The sequence below is a fragment of the Lissotriton vulgaris genome, unplaced genomic scaffold (genome assembly GCF_964263255.1).
Source record: "Lissotriton vulgaris unplaced genomic scaffold, aLisVul1.2 SCAFFOLD_5188, whole genome shotgun sequence".
Classification (NCBI taxonomy): domain Eukaryota; kingdom Metazoa; phylum Chordata; class Amphibia; order Caudata; family Salamandridae; genus Lissotriton; species Lissotriton vulgaris.
Window position 1 is genome coordinate 14,798 of NW_028243987.1, and position 18,641 is coordinate 33,438.

The 18,641-nt window shown below is 43.8% G+C and overlaps 1 protein-coding gene across 1 annotated transcript in view; it reads left to right on the forward strand.

The window, feature by feature from the left end:
• Nucleotides 1-713: 713 nt before the first annotated feature.
• The window catches only part of GARS1 (glycyl-tRNA synthetase 1), a gene marked incomplete at its 5' end in the record, with an annotated part of 104,613 nt that continues 86,685 nt past the window's right edge, over nt 714-18,641 (forward strand). The window contains 3 exons of the mRNA XM_086948717.1: nt 714-815; nt 5,831-5,933; nt 12,665-12,806. Coding sequence (XP_086804843.1) covers nt 714-815; nt 5,831-5,933; nt 12,665-12,806 — 347 coding nt within the window. The remainder of the gene's footprint in view (nt 816-5,830; nt 5,934-12,664; nt 12,807-18,641) is intronic.

An 18,641-nucleotide genomic window follows, 5' to 3' on the forward strand; every position in this document is an offset into this window, starting at 1 on the left:
GGAAACTGTTTGCCTGAATGATGTTAGACGGAATCTGCCACAGCTTTACCATTAGTACCGCGTGTCAAGCTCTACCGAAAAAAAATTAGTTTCAATGTAACACCCCTGTGCGCGTGGCACTGCGATTTTCAAATAGTTGAAGCACAATGCAGTTAAATATGTTTTCACCTATAAGAACTAGAGTTGCTATGCATTCACACCGAAAGTGTGTGCTTCTTTTGTCATGCGAAGCTGCTCAGGCTATAAAATACAATAGATCTTTCTAAGATGTATTTCTTTTATTTATTTTACTTCAATTGCGCCTTCACAAAATAGGATATGGCAGATAGTATGGTGAAATACTTTAGTTTACCCGTGGCTATTATTTTGAAATTGCTGAACATACGTTGATATCAAAATTATAGTCTTGGAGGGGATGCTGAAATGCCCAGGTAAAAAAGTAACTTTCGGGGCTAGGGTGTACGTCCAAATGTTCAACACATTTCCAAATACCCTCCAAAGAGTCGGTGCCTAGTGAGGGAATGAGTTGTGTACACACCAACTGACCTTTAAGCTTTTTTTATTATAAATGTTTCAGGTATTTGGAAAGTTATCTAGAAGCTGCTCCAAGTTTTTTTTAATATCTGAAGGGGTGAGAACATCTGAAGAGTGTGAAGTTACTTAGGTTCTTCCTTTGTGCCTCATAGTGAATTCTTCATTTGATCTTTTCCTAGGGGGATGTAGTGCGGCAGCTTAAGGATGACAAAGCCCCCCAGGTGGACGTGGACAAAGCGGTGGCGGAACTCAAGGCACGCAAGAGGATACTAGAAGCCAAGGTTCGCACATAACAAAGTGCTTTCTTTTATTTGGGCAATTGAGAAATTTGAAACTTTAACCAAAATGCCATTAAACAGAATGCTTATGTCTGTTTCTTCTACATTACCAAAGTATTATTTGTGACCTTCAGCGATTATTTAATGACCATAAATTCATTGTGGTTGTCGCTCACCCATATCCTGATGTAGGCTGATGTGTTGAATGATCCTTTACTTTCTAATCAGTCTTTTTAAAATTTGTAAACAGCCAAAAACTTAACAGAATGTTCGAGAACGCGTCTGCTTATATTTCATTGCTGTAGGTTGATAATTGTGATTGGCCCAGCAAAATCTGTGAAACGATTGCATGCTTAATCAAGAATTATGAATTAATAGTTTTCTTTGATGATGAATAAATAGTCTTAGCTGAAAATTTGTTCGATATTCATCCAATGACTACATCTTCTGTTGATTGGCATTCGACTCCTTGGGAAATTGTCCAAAGAGGTTGAATTCATCGGAATATGGAAACACATGCATAGCATCTGATCAGTATTTTTAGTACAAGGGAGAGATTGTATCTACAAAGCCCTAATGCAGTTACTTGTGGACCATGCAAGCCCTTATACTGTGCACTGAGCAAACTTTCTAAGTTAAGATTTTGATTTCTTAAAATTCTCTGATCCAACCAAGCCTTATTTTATCTGTATGTGAATACTTGATTTCATATTAAAAATGTTGACATCTCTCGTGTTTGTGTCCATTCTCTTTCTTTCAGTGTTATAAAGGGTGGTGGCTTTAACTAATTATAGTTCTAAAAATAGAGGCTTGTAGGGCAACAAAAAGGGCTACTCCCATTGTATGTTGCAAGTGCTTCTTTGAATGCTTCATCAAGGGCGGAGGCTCAATTTTGATAAACGTTACTATGAAGCCTATTTACTTGAAAACTAACTTGGGCCTTTTCTGTTATGCAATGCCCAAATAATTTGCTAAGTTAGTTTGTCATCAGTTGTTTGGGAGAGGAGTGAGCTGGCTATTACATTAAGTAATAGTTACCGGCCTAGCAACTCTATCTTTAATCTGATGCTATTCGGTTTGACCAATACTAACCGTGTACTTTATGCGCATCCTTTGCCTTCAACCACACCTACTAGCCTGGGTACGAGACAAGTGAAGTACCAAGTTTCTTGTGGAATTGACAGGAGTTAACTGGCTGCTGCATTTAGTTCTGAAAGTTCTGTGAACAGCTTTATGCTGCTGTCTTCAGTTCTGTTATGAGATGGAGGCAGTTCTCTGTGGGTGGTAATAAAGACAGACTATATACTAAAGGAACCAGTTTTGATGAGCGAATATCATTTCCTGTTTTCCGTGTTCTGTGACTGTAACGGCCTAATCATGGTACCTTGAAATCAGTAAATAAAAAAACGATGTAATTAATGACACAGCCAAAACATATGTTCATGTTTTAAGGACTAGTCCTCGGAGTGCCCTATCTCAAATGGGCAGAGAGTAGAAACATTCACAAGCAGCCCTGCTAAACATACACAACCAAACAAATGTCTGCAGTAGTGGCTTAAAGCAAACTTTTAGAAATTTGATAGTGATTTTATTTTTTTCTTGGCAACAGACTGGCTGCAGGGCTGCCAAATAAATGCACACATTCTTCACTGAAAAGTCATTGGTCCACAAGTTTGAAAAGGCATACTATTCTGACATGGGTGTGGTATTTCCCCCCCAAAATGATTTGCTATGGAGCCAATAGATCACAGTAACCGTGTACGGATCCCATGTGTATATTTATCAGTAGGTCTTTCTGCAACGTTTATTTTAGTTAAGGTCTCACAAAGGAAGCACAAATGCTTTCAAATCCTTGAGTGTAGACAGACTAGAAATCTTAAATGCTACTTTCCACCTGGTTGGCAGTACTGCAGACATGCTTTTAACTCACCCCCACCTTAAACCATAGCAACATGAATGACTCCCGGCACACCTCATAATCCTATGCAGCTTGTGAGGATTTGGGTGTACTATATGATATGGCTATGGGGTCTTATCGTGTAGTACACTCACACATACCATCTTCAGTCCAGTTATTGTTTTCTTAACCTTAGCTCAGCCCTGGGCAGCTGTAAGGCTTGGCAAAGGAACTTAGCCCCTTCGCCGCGGCAAGAATTCCGCCGCGGCTCATGGGGGCGTGCTTGTGACGGAACCGCGTCGTAATGAGACATGGGTGGTGTGTGCTCATGACGGCATGGTTCCGTCACGGCCCCACCCGCTCACTAATTCGCCCGCACAGGTGGAGAGTTAATGCCGCGTGGACGGAGTGGCTGCAGCATAACGGAACCACGCCGTCATGAGCACACAGCGCCCGTGTCTCATGACGGCGTGGTTCTGTCACGAGCACGGAAGAGGTTAATGTAAAGCATTTAGCTGCACAACAAAACAACAAAATAAAATAGTCTGCAACAAAAGAGGCAAAACAGCAATTTATAATAGAACATATTTTAATGAATTTTTAGAGTCCTTGATCATTAAAATCTACCGGAGGGTTCCCGAGATTCAGATTTTTGAAGAAATAAATACTTTGGAATGCAGCCGCAAACAAGCATTGGTCAGAAATAACTTTGCTAACTTCTGAATAGTTAGTTTGGCAACTCCGGCCTGACTTGGGCTACCAAATCTGATAGAGCGGAGGACTAGGGGGCCAGAGAGCATACTTTGGACAGTTATCTGGCCAACAGAGCGTTTTTAAGACAAGTTCCAAACTTTGCAGGACAACCCCCATAGACATCAATGGAGTGGTCCTGATTCAGAGGATATAGGCAAAAGATGCTCAAAGGATGGTTCAGGAGCTCTGCAGTAGACGGAGAAGTGCGGTTGATCCCTCAGCCCATGGGTGGGTTGAAGCGTCTTTGACCACAGCACTTGGAGTCCCACGTCCTTCTCTCTGTAAAAAAGTAGAAGGCCAGCTGCACCTGGGCTTCCAATCTCGGAATACGGTCACAGTAAATATCCTGACAGGGTGTTAGTGTCCCTCTTGGGTGCCAAATCTGATCTCTGATGGCACTCCCAGGTCCGACTGACTCAGGTGCCACTTTTGGCTACTTTGGATTTGTCTCTTGGTGTGCCTGATTGCGGCTAGCGTTGAGCCCTCAGTAGCGGCTACTGCTTTGCCAGTTGGGGCTTCCTCAGCTTTTATGTCATTTGTGCTATTCCAGGGGGCCAACCGACTGACCCTTGGAGTTACTGCTTCGATCTTGGGCTGGGAATCAACTTTTCCTCAAGCCAGGAGCCGGAGGCACAGTCCAAATTCACTAGCCCAAAGTGCAATAGGTGCAGTCCTTCCAACTGTGCAGCCTCTCTTCGTGCATCTTGTTCTTCAAAAGGCTAACACCCCATGAATCCTTCCTGGGAGAGGAGGTCACACCTCGCTCTGTGGCAACTGCCTTAGTTCCTGAGCATCATTATCACGTCTTCCCCAGGCAGGCAGAATGCCCTTTGTGTACCAGGGCTTTGTGAGGACACTGGAGTAGATAGGGCACAGACTAACCACTTTTTAAAAATCTGCTTCTCTTTAATAGTGACATTAATCTTGACTTCGGCATCAAGTCGGATTTAAGGCCACAATTAATGGCCGGATGGAGCTACCTGGTTTAGCTATAGGGGAGATGGACCGTGGATTTCCTCCTTGGTCGTCACCTACCCAGTCTGTCTTTAGACAGACTTCCTTTCGTCTCTACGGTTGTCTCTTCCCTTATCCTCACTTTCTCACCACCCTTACCCCCCACTTCTTTTCGCTCTCCTTTCTCTCCTCTCCTAATATATTGCTGATTGTTTGATGTAATGTGTAATTGTTGATCTTTTTCTGTTATACTGTTAAACCACATTGTTGCACTTGTTTTCGTCCCTCCTGTCTTCTCCTCCCGCTTCCTCCCTCTATTTACGTCTCTCCTTCTCCCCTCTCTCAATGTATTGAGACTGAACTTTTTTGTCTGATGCCCCATGGAGCTACCTGGTTTAGCTATAGGGCAGATGGGCCGTGGAGTCCCTCCTTGGTCATCACCTACCCAGTCGGTCTTTAAACAGACTTCTTCCGTCTCTCCGTATTGTCTCTTCCGTTTCTCACCTCCCCTGCCCCCTCCACTACCTTTCTCTCTCCTCGCCTAATTGTATTGCCTATTTTTTTTGTATTTATTGTGTAATTGTTGAACGTTTTCTGTTACATCGTTGATTTTCTGTTATATTGTTGATTCTCATGTAAAGCGCTCTGATACCTCCGGGTCTAGCCAGCGCTATATAAAACTCTTTAAATAAAATAAATACCCAGTTAGGTAGTCCCTTTCAGAAGTTAGTCATGCTGGGATGCCAGCCTGTAACACGGTTAGCCAAAGGGACTTCTAGCTTTGGTCAGCAAAATGACAACTTTAAGGGTTTTGTTGCTAAAACATATATAAACCTATATGTCTGTCTTAACTATATACAGCTCCCTGCTCCAGGGCTCCATAAGACTTCCTTAGGCCATTAATGGTCATGGCAAAGTTGAATTTGCAGTGTAAACACTGTCCTTCCAGTCTGCAGTGGCAGGCTGGCGGCCATTTTGTACTTTGCCATACACATGGTGGCATAAGCAGTGCTGCAGCCCTGGCTCAACACTCTGCCTTTCAAGCCCTGGTTACCATATACTAGGGGTGTATAAGTAAGTCAGTACTTGCCAACGGGGGACCTCCAATTCGACATATCCTTTGCAATTATTCAGTATACTGTCAGTGAGATCTGGACCTTAGGTTCTCGGTGCACTCACAAAGTAAAAAAAAACCCTGAAGCTAGTAGTCCAAATGGGGGCAAAAGGTGGGTGGGGGTGGGGAGGGTCCTGCAAAAAGCCTGTTTCTTTACATATCTATAGTGAGACACCACTAAAGCTGAATGGTGGTTTTCACAGCCGTTTTATAAGGCACAGAGGATATTTGCCAACTTTTGTTTACTAAACTGTTGAAAGATACATCAGTTTGATACCCTTCTTTATTTGTTTCTTGCAGGAATTATCTCTACAACCCAAGGATGATATAGTTGACAGAACAAAAATGGAAGACACCTTGAAGCGAAGGTTTTTCTATGACCAGGCTTTTGCCATTTATGGAGGTAACTCACTGTTGAGAGCCAGTACTCTTAATCTCTGCTGTTTTATGTAAAAGTACTGTATGAGGGTAAAGATAACAGTGTAGACATAAACATTTGAAGTATAGTTTCAGATGCAAATAAAATGATAGCTAAAGGTTCTGCATCTTATTGTACACGGTACTGTCCTCACAGCTATACATAGAGAGGCTGTTTTGCTATTGCATTGCTCATGTAAGCCCCATAACTAATTTCAGTTGATGGTTGAAGTGATTTGTACTGGACAGTCTAATACCAAAGTGCCTTGATTATGTACAAGTCCGGAGAGTAAAGGCTGTTCCATGTCCTGTCGCTGTACGAGCAGGGTATGGTCTAAAGTAAGCTGTCCACTGAGAAAGAATATTAGCATTGGTTAGCATGAGGGTAAACCAGTAGAAGGTGACTTTTCAATTAGCACTGATTTCTCAGCTGACGTTTTGGTTTGTTCCTAAAGCCTTCGACATTGTAGGATAAACCAGTTTGATGCAATGCAGAGGAGTTGGTGGTACAATATATTTTACTTCAATTTTTCTAAAGGGAACACGCACTACACATATAACGGAGTTAAGAAGAAAGAGGAGGTTCAGGCAAGCCTAACCATAATGCATCTACAGTGCATGAGGTGACCATACTCCGATGTGTATTTGTAAACAATTGGGGTTTAAGACAATTTTTCAGTGCAGGCCCAGGAGTAGCTGATGGAGGTTTACCTAGAAAGAGGGTTGGATGCATTTCAGTAAAGCAGAAGCGAGGAGAGCTATGTGACCAAGTTAAACAAGAATTGGCATAGCCAATAGGTCTTGCTTTTGGGACCTTATAAGTATTTAGCTATACAGCACAATATCCTTGGTGCAACAACATTAACCGTTGCATGGCTAAACACTAATGGCTATGCCAATGCTTGTTTATGGAGAAGGGGATTAGGTGGGGTGGCCCAGTCCCCTCCAAGGCCCGCCTTCTCCTTACAAGGTGTTTTTTTTTTTTTTCTTTTTTTTTTTTAGTTGGCAGGTCTGAGTAAGGTTATAGCAAGAAAACACACATGATGATTTCTGCAGGCTCCTTTTCGCTCCAAAGCCAACCACGTAGGAAACCTGCGAGACCCAATAAAGGAAACTAGCATTGGCAAAGCAAATAGGATTCATCTCTGCAAAATCTACTGGTTTCGTCAATGTTGCTGTAGACATGTCACATAGCAGCAGGAGATGCTTTGCAGCATGGTATAACGTTTTTTTCAGAGCTCTGTGATGCGGTCAAGGCTGGCCACGTCATAGCACTTAAAAAAAACAAAAAAAAACCTTTAAGCCATGTTGTACATGTACAGCAGCTAGTGCCACTGTGCAACATGTCCGTGTCATAGCACTTAAAAAAAAAAACTTAGTCATGTTGTACAGAAGCTAGCGCTGTTGTGCAACATATCTTTAAAAAAAATGGACAAAACCAAAACCTATTAGCTTTGCCAATGCTTGTTAATAATATTCAAACATTTCAAGCAAAATTTCACTCCAAACTATATATAGTTTATTCTCGAAGGCAAATAAAATACAAGCTTGCTCATTCAAAACAAGAAGCACTGATGCCAGAATCATTTTTAAGAGACCAAAACTCTGAATAGTTTTAGCACAATAACAGGAGTAGTTTTAGCTAAAAAGCCGCGGATGGAGGCTTGTTTCTTTAAACTGGGTATGTTTTAAAGTTTTATGATCTCCATGAGAAGAGAAATGTTAACAGACAGTATTTCACTGCAGGCTGGCAGATAGCTGTGGAAGGTATTGCTGAGCTCACTGTGAAATATTTAACAAAGGACGAAAAATAATACGCAGATGCTACGGACTGTAGCTATGAAAATCTGCTGAGAGGGGGGCTGAGAAAATCGGTCCAAGTCATGCCAAGTAGATGGTCCGCCCTGCTGTGTTTTTGATTGGAATGAGAGGTAACATTTGGAGCCATGTCACTGAAGCACTGATCAGTTACACAGTGGTGGTCCATGCAGGTAAGTGCGGTGGGGCTAGGGGGATGGGGAGAGTCGACAGATGACGGAATAGGGAAAAATAAAGAAATAAATCCTATTCCATAGACTGTCGACATCACGCCATCCACGCATCCACGCCCCACGGCGCTTACCTGCACCGACCACTGCTGCAATTAAACAACTTTGGTCATGGAAGTGTGCCAGAGCTGGAGGCAACCCTGCTGCAGGTGAGGTTGTTTGTCACCAGAATGCCACAGCATTGTTTTCTTCTATGAGAGGCAAAAGAAAGAGGCGCCGACGCCAAGATTCAAACATGTTCCCCGGATCCAAAGTCAGCAGATTTGGCCATTATGTCACATCCTTTCCCCTTAGTAGCCCCTCTACTGAAAGTTCATTTACTTGTGTATGAACATATCTATGTTCACTGTGGATTACAGAGCTTTACAGAGCTTTCAGGTTACCATCACATATCAGCCAGCATTTACCAAGGGGTCTGTGAGACTCCAGCTTCTAGTACAATGAATGCAGGCAATTACTGCCCAGACATCTTGTGTGCATTGCGATCAACATTTGAATCCCATAGCATAGCTTTTATAACGCGATAATATTTTCACGAGAATTTAAACAGACGAGCACGGACAGGGCAGCATATAATGCAGGAGGGGGAGCGAATTACGTGGGATGGTGGTGCTCTGGAGGTGAAGTGTTACGGCAAGAGGTCGGGAGCGAGGATAAGCAGAAGAAAACACAAAGAGGGCACATTGAAGAAAAACTGCATAGCTAATTCACGCTATGGATACCCACCAAGATGTATGGGTTAAGGCAGGGGTGCAAAAGGCAGCGATAAAGTAAGGAATGAGGAGAACACAGGAAGAGAAGATCAGAAAGTGACGTGAAAGTGATCGCGGCGGAGGGGTGCACCCGAGAGTGGTGCACGTGCCTGTGCTGGGAAGAGCTCTTTTTCAAAGCACATACTTATGCTTGTGGCACACCGCTGCGCACTCCTGCAAGCTGTATGCCGCCACAAGCATGAGTATGTGCTTTGTAAAACAACTGAAAGATGACTAAAGGTCCTCGGCAAGACCAAAAAAGGCCTGGAGGAGAGCAAGAGTAATTGAGATAAAGAATACTACCCATGAGATGCTGTAATTATGTTGTATGGCCATTTCCCAGACGACTCTGTCATCTATTATCATTTTCCATTGTCTCGGTCTCAGTATACGTGGATACCTTTAAAATTCTCCTTAATCATCTAGCCAATTGCTCTTTTTAAAACGTTGTGGAAGCATTTGGTAGTGTAGATTAGGGTTTCTAAAATGTATCACAGACTTGACCACGTCTCAGTGGGACCCCAGGGGTTTGACTGTGTGACTCCAGTTGCAGCAACATTCATGATGAGGACTTTCAGTTTAACAGACTTGACTCAACAAGAGCGTTGACTACAGCGTTCTATAGACTTCTAAAGGGATCATGAACCAAATTATTTTTGATTAAGAAATCCTGATGTAATCAACATTAAGTTACTGAGCTCAGTTTCCAGTTGTGAATTTTTACAGAAGTCAAGTGTAGGAAGCTGGATCCCTGTATAGTATACCAAAAAGAGGTACCTTATGCAAAGAGTCCAGGTATCCCTTTAAGTGAACAGAGACTTGTGCTATCAATCCCAAGGTGCTCTCTTAGGGGGTCGTGTGGTCGAGCTGCCTTAGGCTTCTTAGAGAGGAGTGTTAGACATCTGCAGTATATCCACCGCCAATAACTGATTCACATGGCTCATTTAAGAGATCCACACCAAGTTATAAAAATAACATGCATCTTTATACAAGTTTTAGTATCAAGACCATCAAAATCATTCAAGTACGCTTTGAGCTAGAAATGTTTATAGTTTTTAAAAGTTGACACCGCAATTTTCTGAAGCGGTAATGTTATCCTGTTGAGGGAAAACAAATCCTGCATACAAGTCAGTGCTTGTGGAGGCATATAGCTTGCAGGAGTGCGCAGCGGTGTGCCAGGACGCCTCGGCAGCAGTGCGCTCTACAAATATTTTCATTCATTCATTCAAGTACTTAAAAGCAACTTACGAGACCAATCTCCTGGATTTAAAGTGAGTATGGGGCATGGCCAAGGCAGCACCAACGAGCCACCTTTGGCAGCACTGGGCGGCCAGGTGCAGAGGTGCAATACAGCGTTGGGTTCCCTATGTAAGTCAATGGGGGTCATTCCAGTCGAAAAAAGGCTACAAGTTGGGACTGGGGAACCATTCGTACTGAACCAACAACGGGGCGGAGGTCTTACGGTGTACAATGTTCTGGGACATGGGGACACCTTTGGTCCTTTTCTCTGGCCGGGGTGGCCGGGTGCAGAAGTGTTCCGAGGCATTGGTTTCTGTCACCAAGGACACTCTTGGTAGAGTGGGCGTGTAAAAAAAGGCTGCAGGCAGCATCAGTGAGTCCACTGTGGGCAAACCTGAGGTGGTCTTCTCTGAAGGGTCTGGGGACCACGGTGGCACCGGTGACACGCTCCGGCTCAGAGGCACAAATGCAGTAGTGCTTTCCTCTGTCAGGTTTGTTGTGGTCAGGAGCCCTAACTGGTCTCTAGGGGCGGTCTGCCGGATGTAGTGAAGCATTTTCCCTGGAGTTCCTGGGTCTTTGGTGAAGGCTGAAAGTCCACCCAGGCTTTTGGAGGCACAGGCAGCTGCAGTATGAGTTGTCTTTAGTGCAATTGTCAAGGCCAGCAGACAGGCCGGCAGGGTTGGCACCAAGTCAGTTGTTGGTCTTCTGGTCTTGGTTTTGCGACGTTTCAGCGTCCTTCTTCTTCTTCTTTAGCTACATTTAGGGGTATTAGGAGGAGTGTAGAGTAGTAGCCCATGGGCTTACCCCTGGGGTCACTACGCCCCCTATACGACCACTTCCTGTGAAAAGAGGGCATAACCCTGTCCCAGAGTTCCAAATTCTGCCATCACAAAGATGGCAGACTTTGAAATGTTGTGTTCCCGCCTTTCCAGGTTTCAAATGGTCAGAGGGGGTAGCATCCCTCTGAGGGAAGCCAGATTCACATACCAAAAGCTGCGGGCTCTTTGAAGCTCCTGGTCTTGGAATGCGAATTTACTAGTCGTCCTGCTGTAGTGGATGTAAAACACTCGATATCAGAGGAGGCTTTGTTTCTGACCTCCTGAGTGTGGGCCCTCACCCCTGGGGGTAAGAAACTAGTCTGTAATGGCAGGGACATCAGAACCAGTCGGTCACCACACAAGTAGTCAGTAGGTTTTTCAGGGGCACCTCTAAGGTGCCCTCTGGGTGCATGTATTGATAAATCCATCACTGAAATTAGTATGGGCTTATTAATGCATGGTGTTTGAAACCAAACCTCTGTGGTTTCAGTTAAGCCATCAGCTGGGGAGCTCGTTTTACACCAGTGTCCAACACATGTTTTTAAAATGACTTCCTGGCCACTTATACTGGCAGTAATTTGACTGGCCAGCACAGGGGCATATCTGCTGAATCAGATATGTCCACACATGTAGTGTAGTGCACCCTGCCTTATGGCTGTAAGGCCTGCTGCAGCAATGACTTATCTATACTGCATGCAGTGTCTGTAGGCATGACTCACTGGGATGTGCTTTGTTTGTTGAGAGGTGCACTCCCGATTTATTTTGTAGATAATCCTCCTATAATAAAAGTTTTCAAGATAATCTAATGGTGCTACGCCGCCACGTGTCTTGTCAACACACGCTTCTAATCGGCAAACTCCAACAAGAACACAGTCTTGGTTGCGGTGTGCACTGTTCACATCAATTCATACTGAATTCATCTCAATTTAAACCACATATTGCATCTTTTTTGCATTGTTCAAACTTTTTATTTTTTGTTCATCAAATAATCAATTCATTTTCTCACTGCTAGTTCTCAATGCATATATTTTACAGAAAAAAATGATTTTTCATCAGAATTATTACTTTGATACAAACAATAACATATGAGAATAAAGTGCTACCATAGCACTTTGTCAACAAAAGCATTATTTTCTGTTTTATTTTTTTACATGCCCGATGCATTTCGGAACTGCAAGTTCCCTTCCTCAGGCGCAAAGCTTGTATCAATTTCTACAACTAGAAATCCATTAGGTTGAAAAGATTAATCACTCCGAGACGATCTTCAAATCAGACGGGTTCCTCAAACGAGTTGACCTGCCTTTAGCACAGTAGTAACCTCCGGTACGTGTCCTGTCGGCGCTTCCCATACCTATCTCGAGGGATCTGCTAAAGGCAGGTCAACACGTTTGAGGAACTGTTACGATTTGAAGATCATCTCTGAGTGATTAATCTTTTCAATATAATGGATTTTTGGTTGTAGAAGTTGATACAAGATATGCCCCTGAGGAAGGGACCTTGCAGTCCTGAAATGCACGGGCATCATCCAGTAACTGCTCTACTGTCCCTTCCCTAAAAAGGAAAAGCAATTAACACAAAAGATGGACACCCATATTTAACCACATGGCTGCTGGGCGTTTTCCCCCCCAGTGCTGGAAAATGCCATTTTAGTGGCACTATGACGAGCTCAGCTCGTCATCAGCACACGACACCCGTGGGTGATGACGAGCTGAGCTCGTCATCAGCATCGAAAGGGTTAAAGAATTGACGGTCTAGCTAGGAGAAAACTATGTTTTCCAGAAGATATTTCTTAAATTGGATGCAATACTAAAAAGCTATGTCCTCAATCATAATATTGAGACCTTGTTTTTTTCTTGTCAGGTGTCAGTGGCTTGTACGATTTTGGCCCGGTTGGATGCGCCTTGAAAAACAACATCATTCACACCTGGAGACAGCACTTTATACAAGAGGAACAGATTCTGGAGATAGACTGCACCATGCTCACACCTGAGGCTGTTTTAAAGTAAGATCTGTGCTCTTCTCTTTTTTCAATAACATGGAGGGGGGCTCGCAGAGAAACAACATAACGACTGGCTTCAAACATTGATTCATGACTTGGGTTTTTTGTTCTATGATGCTGTAAGTTAACCTTCAAATGCGTAAAGGTCTATATATGAAGGGTAGCACATCTGCTAAGGTCCTTCCTATTTTGGGATCTACAGAATCCACCTTCTTAGGGCTCGCACCCTGCATTGCACTGCGCAGCAGTGCTCGCTCAGGCGAGAGCCCTTTTGTGGAGGGTTCCAAAACGGACCCTGGAATCTCACACACTCGTGCGATTCCTTTCTGTCCACTGTATTGGGGTTTGCGGTCGTCTTTTTTAGAAAGACAGCACGCAATAGGCCATGGGCGGTCGCGTTGCTCCGCCCATGCCCTATTGGTGTCTGTTACCCGCACGCCGACATCTGTTTTCAATTATCGTGCCCAGATACGGGCGCGATAATTGAAACAGATCGCTCGCTGTGGCGAGCGCGCGCAGCACTTCCGGGCTTGTTTTATTTTTTTACTTTAACAATTATTAACGTGCCCTTCACTGTGCGCTTCATATTGAGCAAGACCCTTAGTTTATTTATTTTTATTTATTTTATTTATTTTTTGCATTTGTAATGCGCACAGATACCCACAAAGGGTTTCCCGGCGCCAGGGCTAAGAGGTCAAACATAGAGGGCAGTAACTGTCAAGGACCACAATTATTTATTAAAAAGCCAAGTTTTAACGTTTTTCTTAAAACTGGCAAAGTTATCCTCCTTCCGTAAGGCTAAGGGGAGGGAGTTCCAGAGAACTGGTCCCAGATGGGAGAAAGATTTCCCCCCCATTCGGGCCAGTTTGAACCTGGGAACCACGAAATTTGCTCCATTTAAAGAACGGAGATTGCGTGCAGGAACATGGGGCCTAACCAATTTTTGCAGGTATTTTGGTGCGGTCCCTGCCCTGATCTTGAACATGTATGTCAAGGCTTTGAACCGAACTCGGTTCTCTACCCTCAGCCAATGCAGGTCCCTCAAATGCTTCGAGATCCTTGCTGTCCTAGGAATCTTGCACAGCAACCTGGCTGCGGAGTTCTGGACCAGCTGCAGTCTCCTGGTCACGGCTAGATTGGAACCCAGGTATAAGATGTTACCGTAGTCAAGCCTAGATGTAATTAATGCATTGACTACGGTCTTCTGGGTATCCACAGGCAGCATCCAGATAATCTTCCGCAGCCATTTAAGGATCGTGAAGCAGATACCAGCCACTTTGTTAGCCTGCTGTTTAACTGGTAGAAATTGCCGTTTCCGTTGCTCGCATCATTCTCAAAGATTAATTTCCAAACCTCTCCTTTCGAGGAATTTGTTTCCAAGCGTAAAGTGACTGCCCTTCACTTTACAGAGCCCGGAGCATGTCGTGTCTGGGATTACGCAATCTGTCCCCAAGAGCTGGGCCATCAGTCCGCTGCATGTTCAGTCTTGTCCTGCTTGCTCCCTCAGTGCTTCCCATGCCTGGCATTGCTCATAGAGGGCCAGAAATGATGGATAGCAGCGCCTTCCCCTCCTCTCACATAGTGAAACTCCTGAAATGTGCGTCTTATTGTTCAGAGGTCGCGCGACCGAGCATCAGCCTGAAAGACTTCTTTCACACACCCTACCGCTATTAGACACGGACAGACAGCTCATTGAAGCGCATGTCAAAGGATGTAACCCACTGTAGGGCTCAGTTGTGAGGCCATCGTCTGATGCAGAGACTGGTACTTATGATGAAGAATGCCAGCCAGGTGAGTGTGCGCACATTGCTGCTGTTCACAGCGAGTGTGGCTCTCCACACACATTCCGACAGCAGAGCGTGTGTGCACAAAATGCCTTGATGTGTGGATGAGTTGGTGACTCGTGTTTGTGACGTGACACAATAGTGCCTTGGAGAGGCTTTCTCCACACGCTGCTTTGCAGACTCTCACATTTGTGCCTCGGGTGTGGTCCGCGTGTGTAGAACAGTGCCTTGGAGAAAGGCTCTGTTCATTCACTACCGCGTGCGTTTGGGCTGTGCAGACAATAGTGCCAAATACACGGTCTTGCTTGCACATGTGTATTTCATATGTGTACACATGTTACCTGAAATTTGGCTTTCTCTACGCACTGTCTCACTGATCCTGTGCGTTCGTGGTGCAGAGTTGCACACAAAGGTAATTTGGAGAAAGTTTCTCTTCACTTCCAGCCTGTCAGTATGTTTGAGGTATAGAATGTGTTATTAGTGTGCATCGCATGACACAGTGGCGCGTGCCACTAGCCAGGCACTAACTTGCTGGTTCGTGTGTGTCTTTTCTGCACACACAATGTTGTCGTGGAATGTGTAGCTCTGAATGGACTGCCTGACTGTAAGCTGGCGGCGTGCACCCTTTGGCGTCTTGGAACAGGCTCTCTTCACACACTGGTTTGCTGTTATGTGTTTGTAGTCAGTGCGCACCAATGCCGCTGTCAGTTAATTGCATTTTTTTTTATTTAGTGCAAGCTCTATTTGTAGGTATTGCAGCGCTTTGCACACCACATATGTTACAGATGAAAACATTTGTTTTTGGTAGGTGCGCAGAGATTGCTATTCCTGATGACTGTGTGGGTGGAGTCAAGGCTGCTTTCCTTAGGTCTGTGACTCCGGTTGCTGTGGAGCTAATGGCGCCGTGCCGTGACTGTGTAGGGACGATGGCCAAGCAGGTTCTTGTCCTGACCGAGGCACCTGCCCTGGTGCAGCTGCTAGAGGTGCAGCCCTCCGAGCTGTTGCATTTTTCTGTAGAAGCTTTACGTGGCACGACCCAGGGCAAACCGGAGGCACAGAACTGTAGGGTAATGTTAGATGGCATGCCATTTCTGCATGAGTGCGTGGTGCCTGTTTGCAGTGTGTGTGTATGCAGGGCCTGTCTGCGGTGGCTGTCTGCAGTGTGTGCGTTTGCGTCAAGTAATCCGTATTAGCTGTACAGACCCAAATGAAACAAGATAAAAACACATTTTAAATACATTTTTATTGCTCAATCACGTTCTGAACTTAAGCATAGGTATTTTGGGGTGCTGCAGCTCCACCTGCACCCCTAATTCCTGTGCCTATATCCGGATCATGTTGAAAATAATACTCCAAATATTACTTCTGCAAAAAGCATAGATTCTCTTAAAACTCTGCTCCTGAAAGTATCGAGATTCGCTCACAGCTATGCTCATGTGTGGAAGAGAAAAGTGTGTGACTGGATATGTACTCACAGTATCTCTTGTAGAGGCATAGGATGCCCATTCCTGCTGGCACATAGCTCACAAATAAAAATCTGCATGTTCTTTTATTGCTACATTGAAACCGAGAGAACTCATTTTTCGTCTATAAAATATCCCATTAGATACTGCTCATCTTCCAAGTCCTTCATTCCATCTGCGCCTATTTCATTTCTTTTTTTTTGGTTTATTGTTTTTCTGTTTCTGCCGGTCTCCTCGGTCTCCATAGCTCATGTGTCTCACACCTTTATTCTACCCAGGAACTACATATGTACCCTAACTCCACTCTGGCCTCCCAGCTCGGTTTCCTCCTATATTATGCCCATTTTCTCTCTATTTTTTCTTTCACTGAATCTCTCATAGTTTCCCGCTTTTCTGTTGCATCTGCCTTGTGCCTGACCTCGCTCTGTTGCTTTCTCTTTCTGACAGTTTTCCTATTTGTCACTCATGCTTTTTCTAAGCACATTTTATCCACTTAACTTTTAACATCTTACTGTTTTCCGGTGGCTTTTGCTCTTCATTTTTCTTCAATGTCGAACTGTACATATTTATGTATTTGAATGTATACAGTGCAAACGTAGCTAGAAAGCCACGCTGCGCCATACAAGAGGGAATGGGCTAATTCTGTATCATGCACATCAAGGATTTCAGTAGGGACAAATCAATGCAGATCAATGGGACGTTTCTTTAAATGAGGCGAATGGGCCTCAGAAGCTCCTCACTGCTGATGTTGGGTGAGTTGCTCCTAGGACAGGTGGTTGCTGTTTTCCAGGCGCTAGATAATCTGCAGCATCCGCCTCAAACAACCCCCACCCCATGCATTTCAGTCACAGGTTCTCTTTACTGTGAGGGACTATGTTTTAGTCAGATGTGCACAGGTACGCAATCGAAGGGTTGCCAACTTCAGTTTTATTTATTTTTGCAATGGCTCAGATTTTACTCATTTTTTGCAAAAATATCCATGCTGCCTTTAGATGGCAGGATTTGCACTTTTTATTACATTTGCATTTTCTAAATGCGTTTCTGAATATGTTTGAAAAAAAATAGTAAAAGGAATTGCTGGCTTGTCAATGCTAGACCTATTGTTTTTCCCAACGCTTGTTCATAATGAAAGGCCTTTTTAGGGGTGGTGCTCATGCGAGGTTCAATTTGTTGGCGAGGCAGGAGTCTGTTTACAGACAGTTTCACCTATGATGGACTTTTGCAGCAATATTTGTACCTAATAATCTGCACTGGTCCAAATGTACAAATGTAATTTCTTTTCTCTAGTCATTTTGTTGAACTGTCAGTGCGTTATTACCTAGCACCAGTACAGAATTATGTGGTGTGGCCCATTAGTTTAGTGTTTCACAGTCGCCAGATTTGAGGTTCAATCTGGCTTTCACTTTGCATTCTTTTGTGGGGTTGGCTGATTACTGGACATGAAGTCTGTATTGCCTTACCTTAAACTTAAAGTCCCTTAAACTTAAAGTCTCCTCCAGACCAAGATAGAGGTACTGAACAGTTAAAAAAATAAATACGCCCCACTTCAAACTTGATTGAAAAAGCTTTATTCGAGTTATACACTCATAAAAGCACTGGCATATAAATTCGTACATTTTAAAACATCAAACATTCTGTTACAGTAAATTTATAATTAGAAATACATAATACATAAGCATTAAAAATTGTGACCAATTGGAATAAAATAAGCTTTTTCATACTATGCGAAAACTAAATGCATGTTGAGGTATAGGGACCTCCGCGTTACGGACCATTCCCAAGGTTTACACAAATAAAAACTCATACCATACATGTTAGCCGCATTTTGTGATTTAAAATTCATATATATCTCCCAGTAGATATTTGCAAGAATTAGTCAGACAAGGAAAATATAAAAATGTAAAGTTCAAAACACATTGGGGAGTAGAGCCTTCCTCCTTATGGACCATGCCCACCCCAGATATTTAGCTGTTCCAACTACGATGGACATTTCAGTGGAGGAACAGATAATTCTCAACCCCTCCACACCGCTTCGGACACCAAGATTCCTACATACTGGAGCCAACCATGATTTTCTTGGAATTGCATAGGACTCACATAAAAACAGGAAATGTGCAATGTTTTCATTGGGGGCCCCACATGACGGGCAGCACAAACCACTGCTAGATCTCCAGCCGGACGTCAAGCACCTCAGGGGGAGAGAGCCTGCCCTTAACTGGAAAAATAGTTTCCTGTCTAATGGGACAGTTATACTGTCCCAATACTTTTCTAGGGATGGTCTTTGTTTAATTTCCAGAAATCTACCCCCCATGGATTCCGAGGTTACGCTCCTCCATAGTATCTGGTCAATGTGATCCCAATATATTTCTTTAATATTGGATTTACTAGGGAATACTTCCCCAAGGGGGTTTTCCCATAGTTTGGAGAGCCCAAGTTCAGCAAGGACGTCCCTAAGCGTTTTTAGCCATTTAATTTTACGAAAAACATCTGATTTGGCTAATGCTAGGAACCCCTCAGCGTAGTGCCTTATTTCCACGGTTGTCCAAAGCCGTCTCCAATAAAGGATTGGCCTCAGTCGGGCACGGTCCTTG